At 28.2% G+C, this 10,267-nt stretch overlaps 1 protein-coding gene across 2 annotated transcripts; it reads right to left on the bottom strand.

The window, feature by feature from the left end:
• Positions 1-3,354: 3,354 nt before the first annotated feature.
• Positions 3,355-6,260, bottom strand: LOC105618678 (annexin B9-like). Of its 2 annotated transcripts, XM_012200205.1 has the most exons (8): positions 6,243-6,260; positions 4,944-5,504; positions 4,611-4,787; positions 4,326-4,530; positions 4,071-4,223; positions 3,760-3,933; positions 3,489-3,670; positions 3,355-3,402 (listed from the first exon to the last, which is right to left on the bottom strand). In XM_012200205.1, exons 1-8 carry the CDS (start codon positions 6,258-6,260, stop codon positions 3,355-3,357), a joined length of 1,518 nt encoding a protein of 505 aa, XP_012055595.1. The 2 variants fall into 2 exon arrangements, with proteins under 2 accessions (XP_012055595.1, XP_012055597.1); XM_012200207.1 differs by lacking the exon at positions 4,944-5,504.
• Positions 6,261-10,267: the final 4,007 nt, after the last annotated feature.

Raw genomic sequence — 10,267 nt, 5'->3', positions numbered from 1 at the left:
GTTAAACTTACTAACCTATACAATAAATNTATGTTATTGGTAGGTAATAACTACTAGTTTCTGTAATTAGGTTTAGTAAATTTTACTCTTATTCTCTGTTCTCTGTTCCTTTTTTTATATCCGAAGCTCCTAAAATGTCAAGAAAACGGGAGAAAAATATTGCATTCTGGAGTGCGTTCAGGAATTGCACCCAAATAATTGTAGTGTACATTTTTATTATAGTATACGTAACATAAATTGTAGTCTAGAATTATCTGAGCGTAATTCCTGAACACATCCCTGTGTAATCAAATACTCGCTTTGATGCAACATCTACAATGTGGAATGAATAAAAGTAGATTCGATTACTGTCATTAATATTTACCGAATCGAATGTCGTGATTGTGATGCTACCTACATAAGACAAAGGAGAAGAAAATTAAAAACGAGATAGCAAAACATCGCAATCATATAGAATTACATCCACTCATTCGGTTATCATAGATCATAGGATAAGTTGCAATCATGATTTTGATTGGGATAATGTGAGAATTTTGGATTCTGAAAGAAATTATAATAAGCAAATAATGTTGGAGATGCTCTATATAAATTGTCAATCCAATGGTTTTAACATGCAAACTGATACTGACATTAAATGGATACATAGAAATTTTCAACAAGTTATAATATGTTGTCATTGACTGATATGCTTTATTCGCGCGACATCTCTTTTTATATTCAAAAGATATTATGTGATTAACATTAAAACGAATATGACTCTCTTTTATGTTACTTAAATTATATTTCAATCTAACTTTGTGATTTTTTAATTTGTTATAATGGCTTGTTTGGATCTGCATCGTTGTTGGAAATGGGATGAGTTTCTGGCTAGCATATATTAATTATGCAAATTAATATCCATCTATTCAAAAATATTTTATTGCAATTATTAGCTTGAGTTCCATCTGTTCCATCCAGCAACTGATTGGCACAACATTGACAGATGTTGAAGATGATTGTCTTTCACCATATTTCCATTGCGACTGCATTATTTTATTTTATGATGCGATAAGCGGTAATTTTTTATTGCTGAGGATGGCTCAAATAGCCAAAACATATAAAATTTGTGATTAATGGATATTAGTTAACATGCAATATAATATCCAGCGCTAATTCATAACGTTCATTTGTCGTTATTTTTTCATTATATTAATTTAAGAAATCTATAGATTTTATATATTTCTTTACTTGAATTCATTTAACAAGATATTAATTACTAATCACTGAATATTGATTTTCAATACTTTTTTATTCAAACTATTAATGTTACAGAAAAATAGCGAGAAACAAAAATTGTTTATTTTCTTCTCATAAAGTTCTGAGAATTTTTTCAGAATTTTTTAATACCATATTTTCTCATGTTGGTAAAAATAATTGCTAATATATAAGAAAATGCAGTACTAAAAGATTGATAAGAGATTTTGAAAAAATTCTTAGAGTTCTGTGAGAAGAAAATAATTTTTGTCTCTTGTAGTTTTTTTATAAAGTTGATAGTATTTGAAAAAAAAATTATTGAAGACCAAATCGACAATTTTTAATAATTAATATCTTGTTAACTATTGCGAAAATTGTAAAATGATAAGAGGACTTTTCGACTCAGTTTAGTCTATTCTATCTTTACTCATTTTATCTTTATTCATTCTATCTTTACCCTATTTTTATACAGCGAAAAAATGTAAATTATTATAAAATATTGTTTTATATTGGATATTGTTTAGCATATTCTTTTTAAATTCTTTCTTTTTAAATAATTATTCTTTATGAATTTTTATGCGTTTTTATCAAAAACGCATAATAAAAAAACATTATTTAAAATTTTTATTTTTTAGAAATACTATCATAAGCTACTTCACGTGTTTAAATTTAATAATTTTAATTGGAATGTAAAAAAATGATTTTGATGATCGCGCGCGCGCTTATATAAAGAAGAAATTGGATGGAATTAAATATATAATTCGGAGTTAAATATATAATTTTTTTTATATATAATGAAAAATATAACATGGAAAGTAAAATCATGCATATTCACTAGTTAGGATGCGTTCTGTATTCACGCTTATATAAACATTTCATTCTTATTGCATCTATCAAATATTAAACAAGAACAAATGATGTTTATAGTGCGGTACGTACTTGATACAACGCTGTAAGCATCAAAACTCTTAAAATGTTGTCCTCAATCTAATTAAAATGTTGATTCAATTTAAAAATGATTTATAGAAAAGTTGCTAATTTTTAGCCACTTTTCTATCAACGATAGAAGTGATATATATGTAGACAGAAACTTTATTAAGGCTGGATTTTTAACAATATTTCAACAACGCTTTAAAATCTTATTTTGTCCATAGCAATTAAAATTTCTATTTATATAGATACAATAAATATAATAATCGAAATAAGTGAAATATATGTATGTAATAACTTGAATATACAACGTTATATAAAAATATAGAATATATATAAAATTATATATATATAATTTATTTCAGAACTCTTTTTATATAATACTACATTAAGCCATTCGAGACAAAATATGCACATAATCTTTATGTATATCATTTATATATAAAATGTCTTTAAATTTGTTTATATATAGATACATAAATACTTTCACATGAAGAAGATCAATAGATTTTTATGAGATTCTGTTTGTATAGAGATTTATTACGAAGCATCATATGTTATTGACACAATTCCATTTAAAATTTTTTTTTACTAGTTTTATTTATCATTGTCATTTTAGAAGTATTTATATATTTATATAAGAACATTTGATCACAATGTTTGTAAGTCATAGTCAATTAGTGTAAGTATACTGTATGTATAATGAAAGTTTCATAATATCATTGATTAATTCTATAGAGTTATAATTAATTATACATGACAAATGAAAAGTAAAAATTAAATATATTTATTAATAATTTTTAAAAAATCGAGGCAATTAATGTATTCATTTCTCCCACATTTACCTATATAAAATCATAGGTGATTATACGATATTTGTGATTATACGAAATTCTTAATTTTCATCAACATGGTCAGTGTTTTGTACATAATTGTTATAATAATTTCATAAAATCACCGAATTAAGTACTTGTATATATATCTCAAAATATCTTCATATAACTTTGCATATAAAAATACATTCATTTATATTTCGAAGAACAAGTCGTTATCACTAGCATATTTGTTGGAAGTAGCATATTAAGAAGAGAAGGAGTTGAAACATTCATATACATACGTACGTATTTGTAAAAGATGGACGATAAATGCAACGGAAATTCCATATATGATTGAAAATATTGTATTTTAGGTCTATACTAGTGCCAATAAGCATTTTTTATAATGTCCTGAGCAGTCACCCTGAAGAAAAAAAAGAAGAAAAAAGAGATTAATATTGTAATATTGTAATATGGAATATTTTTATATTTTTATATTTGATAACTTACAGATATGAAATCTTCCAATGATTCTTCGTATCGATGAACAAAATCATTCTTTATTTCACCCATATCCACTTCACAACGTGTCACAACCAATCGAATGAGACGGTTATCATCTGTACCAATGCCTTTCATGCTTTTGTACAACTGTTCGGCGAAGAAACCGGCTTTGTTCTTGACACACTTTACTATTTAAAAGATATTTATTTTAATTTATTTTAAGCGGTAATATTAGTAGTGTCTAGTTTTCTCTTATATATTTATAGCTTATTCTCACCAATTGCAAGAAGACCCTTCTTAATATCGCCCGAAAACTCATTTTCAATCGCATCATCAATATCATGACCTGTTATGTTATGGTATTCTTGAAATATTTGTCGCAGTTGTGCCATATTTCTTTGGACAAGAATCGCGTTAAAAGTAGACTCATCCGTTCCAAATCGAAGCTCCCCTGTTTAATATTAATAAAAAATATTAAAGAAGAGTACATTAATTATATATATATATATATATTCTGCATATTTTACATATTATAATATATATTATATAGACAATGTGGCTATTTCTATTAAATATTTTATTAATTACCAGCTTGCAAAAGTTTTTTGGCATCTTCCATTGCAGCAGATTGATTCACATTAAATGATTCATCTCTATTGGCACAACATAATGATACCATCAAGCGTTTGAAATTGCCAGATGTATCAGAAATTAAATCATCTTCCAATGTTTTTCCGTACACTGCAATTATTAAATAGTATAATAAGCAAATAAGTCATTTTGTAATTTTAATATTATTTAATTTTAATATAATTGTAATCTTAATCTCGTCAGTTAACTTACTTGCTTCATATGCTTGTTTAATAATCGAAATTTCATGATTGGACATTGTACATAATACTTCAATAAGTACCGTCTCATCAGTACCAAGACCAGACATTGCATCATGGAGTTCTTTAGCATAAAATTGAGGTAGAGGCATCATCAAGGCAAGAACAAGTTTTTCGAAGTTTCCTGACAGCTCAGATTTTAAATCCTTTATCAGATCCTGTTAACAGAAATGCAACATATTGTAGTATTAAGCTCTAATTTTGCAAAACGAAGTTCTTAAATTCTCATCTACTATACCTTTCCATAAAGGGTCTTAAATTGAGATGCAATTTCTTGACGCTGTAGATTACTACGATTTGCAAGAACATGAATAATAGCTTTTTCATCGGTGCCAAATCCTTTCATAGCTTTTCTTAAAGTTTCAGCATCCCCTCTGGCATCAAAGCCATCGTAAGGTACTACCGTGGGAGAAGTCTGTAACAAAATTTGTGAAGTTTTAAGAAATTTATGCAAAGAGTAAAAGAAGTTTTTGCTTTTCTGCAAGATTGTAATAATGCTGCTGCCTCAATACCTGTGCAAAAAATGTTTTAACTTTCTGAAAAATCTTAAAAGAATTATTCTTAATCTCACCTTAGACGTAAACTGATCTCTCCGGGGGGCTGGGGTAGTACCACGAGTAGCAGCAGTAGGATTAGCAGCATAAGGATACTGTGAGCTTACCCCCTGCCCCCCGGGATAGCTACCTCTCTGGTATGGAATTGAATTAGCTGTGTGTGCATTTGGTCCAGAAGGATAAGGGGAAGGAGTTATATTGCTAAAATATTCTTTAGCATCTGGTGCTGTTTGAAGATTAGGATATGAATTATAATTTTGCTGTTGGGGATAAGGAGATGGTGCAGATTGATTAGAATGTATATCAGGGGGATAACACGTGGCTATAGATTGGGGATATGGCATTTGTTGTGGAGGATAAGTATTAGTTTGACTGGGTGCATTGCCAGGGAAAGGATGCGAGGGCTGTATTGGATAGGGAGCTTGAGAGTATGGTTGAGGCATGCCAAATGATGTCGGTGGAGCATTTGAGAAGCCCATTGAAGAATAAGATGGAGCATTAGGGGCAGAGGGTGCACCAGGTGGAGCTCCAAATGATGTTGGTGGTCGTGCTCGTCCCGGAAATTGAATAGGTGGTCCCTTGGATATTAAGGTATATATATATATATATATAGAGAGAGATATACACACAGAAACAAATAGTTCCAATTCATAGAAGTTTCGTCTAATAATAAGCTTATTTTCTTCAAATAATGAGCTTATTTTTAAGTTATATTAATAAACTATATTAATAGATTGTATTAATAGACTGCGTAAGGTTCATATTTTCAAGTAAAATAAAAAACTTATCATAGCTTTATAACCCAGATAAACGTAATATGTTAAACATGCAAACATTTTTATGTACACTTTGTGATATTATCATAACAGCACGAAATTATAATAAATTTGTGTATCTACTATAATGTCATTTTGTTGTTATACATTTTATGCATTTTACAATATAGCAAACAGCACATCGCCGTAATTTTTACAGCAGAAGAACTCTTTATATGCTGAAACATTCATGTTATATGTAGAGTACTCATCTTTGAGTATTTATGCAACCATTTTCAATTTCAAATTTTGTCGTTATTCAGACAATATGCCAACAATTGTCTGGAAATATGCATATATAATCTTCTAGATAACACACACATCCAAAGAATCTCTATGAATGTTTTATGAATTGTACATTTTTAGAACATTCTACAAACATTTTTAGAAACTATGCGCTGTATGCATCAATCCATTTTCATAAAAATATAATATATATAATACATAGTTTAAAAATATGCTCTTCAATATATTAACAATAAATCAAATGTATGTACTTACTTGATAACCGTAGCTCATTTTTTCTATTCAAAAATTAAATTTGTCGCAAGGGGAGAAACCTGCACACAGAGAAGAATGCTAAATTATAGACTTCCTCTATCTATACACTACACTACGGAAATTGTTAAATGGCGATTCAGCTAGTAATGATATATATATATATATAGCCTGCAGAAAACAAAATACTCGCCAATCCGGATTCTCATGCAGACATTGCAGACATTGGCGCTTGCTACTTTGACGTCCAAGCGTCAGTGATGAAAAATGGATGGAAAAATTACTCCTAACTCGTTTTTCCAATCAGTGCTCGATGTTTGCACATATGTGAAATATGAGGTTCGGATTAATGCATGTATGTGTCACTATGCTGCGTTCCATTAACGCTTACAACGTGGAATTATTTTATCCTTGTTGTTTATCAAATGTTAAACAAGGATAAGCATGCTCGCACGGGCATTGCGAGTAGTTGCGAGCGTTAAATGGAACGCAATCTGTGATGTCCATCTAACTCCGCATATGAATTCTGACAACATTTGATCTGCGCGTTTTGCGAATTTGTGCTAATAAAATGTCAATAAAGTAATCGAACCTAAAATTTCGTCTGCATGTCCTGATCAGTCGTGAGTACCATGCAAACATCTGCTTTATCACCAGAAAATAGTACAGTAACAGACTAATGCTTGCATGGTATACTGAGTATGCACTAATGTGTTGACACGTTTGGTTATTGGATACATAATTTGATAACAATTCCGATACACACATTATTATTGTAGAACTCTACAGAGCATTACTATTTGCTGGAATAAGACCGCGAAACGATCATAATATATTATAAGTTATATCGCAAATCACAGTTATTATTTATTCGTAAGCTGACACGTGTCACGCATACATCAAGAATTGAGAGAGAATATTCACCTTGAAGAGAAAATTAAACAGATTGGTGCCAGCCAACGAAATATCAAGATGTTCTCAAAATACAAACTGTATATGAACGATATGCTACGTTAAGTCTTACTCTAGAATTTATAATGTCATCAGCTCTCGATACTCACTTGAGATTGTTCACTGAATTACGAGATTACGAGCTTCTGGCTATTGTGACGTGTAAAAATGACAACGATGAAAAACACCGTTCAATTCACTGCCTTCGGCGAAGGAGAATGAGTCATGAGAGTACGGTGAATCGAAACAAACGCCGACGCGTAACAAGGACGGACTGGTAGTGGAAACTGGCTGCTGTCGAATGACGAGACTGCCGAGACCCGAGACTGTCGAGACTGCCGAACTGCTGCCTGGGTCTGGCTGTTGACGAGAGTTAATAAAATAGTGGGAAGATCTTCTCTAATTTGCGTTTTACGTCATCAAGCATTCCAGGAAAACCGCGGTGTACCACAACAAGACTGAATGCTGCATTATAATTTGACAAGCACGAGTCGATGTCAAAATCTCACATTTATCAATTTCTTTCTATTTATCCATTTTACTTATAGACATGCTTAAATCTTTAAAGAACTAATTTAAGTTTATAAATGTAGTTAAATAATTTATTTTCTTTTATTTATTATATTTTCATTTTTATAGGATAGAATAACTGTCCCTATTAATATGCCTTTTAGCCAATTTGCTTATTACTGAATTAATTATTAGATATTGTAGCTTTAATTTTATCTACTTGCAATCAATATCGGTTTTCCAACTACTTCTTTTTTTTATAATATTTCTTTAAACAAAGTTAATACTTTATAATGCTTTTGACAAAAATAGAAAACATGTTTTTGTCCCTATTAGTGAGTTCTTTAAGGCGGCTATAACCTTATTAATGTCTCCAATTTATGTATCTATCCACACATTTGACTCATTTTAACATACAGTTACTAAAACAGGTAATAAATTTAAGCTAATTATTTATGTTAATATTACATAAATCATTATTTCAATTTATATTTATTTTAAAGTACACTCATAACAATGTAAACTCACAATGTTCTCAGCTTCAAGCTACAGGGCACATTAATACGGACAAGCTTAAAATCTTGCGATACGTATTACTGGATTCACATAAATTCCTCATATTTTTCGAAAAATATTTAAAATATTTTAATACTCAAAAAATAAAATATTATCTTCGATATCGTACGCATTAATAACTTAATTTAACAAAAAAAATATTTTTTCTTATTTATTTGTGCTAGTTTTCTTTATGAAAACTTATCGAAATACAAAAGCACACTAATAGGGACAAGCATAGTAATTGAGACAGTTTATATATACAAAATATATATATATATATATATATACCCTATATAATTACAATTTAATTGTAGCAGATTTATGAATTTATTCGATATGCATAGGTACATTATTATGATAATTTATTATAATTTATAATTTCTGATGCGAATAAAAAATATAATTGTCATTAAACTAATCATGATGGAAATAGATGTTAATAATGAAGGAAAATTGATGGTATTATTAATTGGATGGATATTATTAATTAAAGAAATAAATTAAATTTTTATTATCCTCATTTTATTATCCTCACAATTTATCCAAAACAATAGAGAGATATCTAATGACGGTAAATGTAATTACATGATCATAAGCAGATATATAATTATTAATTTTTATTATAATTAAGTATAATGCAAATGTTATATTCAAGTATTATATCACAAAAGTGATATTTATAAATTATATATATATATATATATTAACTTTCGAAATTATATATTCTAATTATGAAATAATATTCGATTTATTATCTATCGTATGATGATGGATTATATATATAAAGATGCGTATGAAAGTGATTCTGAATTTTATTTTTCATAATTTTGTTCAATCTTGATAATAAATATTGATATTTCCACGCATAAATAATAAACAGTGTACAGAGAATAATAACACATATAAATAGTTAATTGTTTCTCAAAAAATAATATTATTAGCACGATTGTTATCGAAAAACTATACAATCATTTTTCTTTCAATATAAAATGTTTCGTTTAAAAACAGCTCCATATTTGAACTTAGCATATTGTTCTGTTGACGATATGTTATGTTGTCGATATGTAACCAATATATACATACATACATACCAATATATACATACATAATTTCAACATACTGGCAATTATGTTAACGACTAGAAAAACACAGTGTTTGCACTTTGTACGAAGTATGTAACTGTATATAGAATCTAATCTAATCTAGAAACTTGAAAATAAGAATTTTGCTAATTTCTTAAGACTTTTTAAAAAGTTTTCCGTATTCGATATAAAAGTGTATATTTTTTTGGTGTCTGAACATATCATAACTTACGATAATACTGAAAATATTGTTAAAATATTATATTGGAATTAATCAGATATAATATCGAAAAATTAATACTAATAATTATATGTTAGCTTTTACAACAAAATTACGTAAATAGTGTAATTAATGAGACGATGGAGTGAGTGCATTTTGTAAGATTTGTGAAAAGAAAATAAGGCACAGAAAATCTTCAAAATATTTATCAAAAGTGTCGCATATTCACTAGGTTCGTAATCGGCAATGATATATGTATGTATATATGTACGTATATATGTATGTATATATGATTAGTAACTATCACTGGTGAAAAAAGTTGATAAAGAACGATAGAAAAATTATTGTTTTGAATATATTATAGAATCTGGTTCGTGAATTCACAAATTTGAATCAAATCTTATATAGTAACCCAGCTTATACAAATCTTATAGAACTCAATAAAATAGGATTCATATCCGATGATATTTGAAGTCGATGATAAAAAATGATATAAATTCATAAAAAACAATATAAAAACAATCTAAATTGATAGAAATCCTATTGTTCTCAATCATTCTCAACTTTTTTTACCAAAGATATATATGTATATATATATATATATATATATATATATATATATATATATATATATATGTCGTGTTAGTTTACGTTTTAAGTTTAATTTAAACTTTTAAAATTTTAAAAGTTAACGTTAACGTAAGGTA

This window comes from Atta cephalotes (genome assembly GCF_000143395.1).
Source record: "Atta cephalotes unplaced genomic scaffold scaffold00018, whole genome shotgun sequence".
NCBI classification, from domain to species: domain Eukaryota; kingdom Metazoa; phylum Arthropoda; class Insecta; order Hymenoptera; family Formicidae; genus Atta; species Atta cephalotes.
Note: the sequence above shows the minus strand (reverse complement) of the source record. Positions and strands in the feature narration are given on the sequence as shown.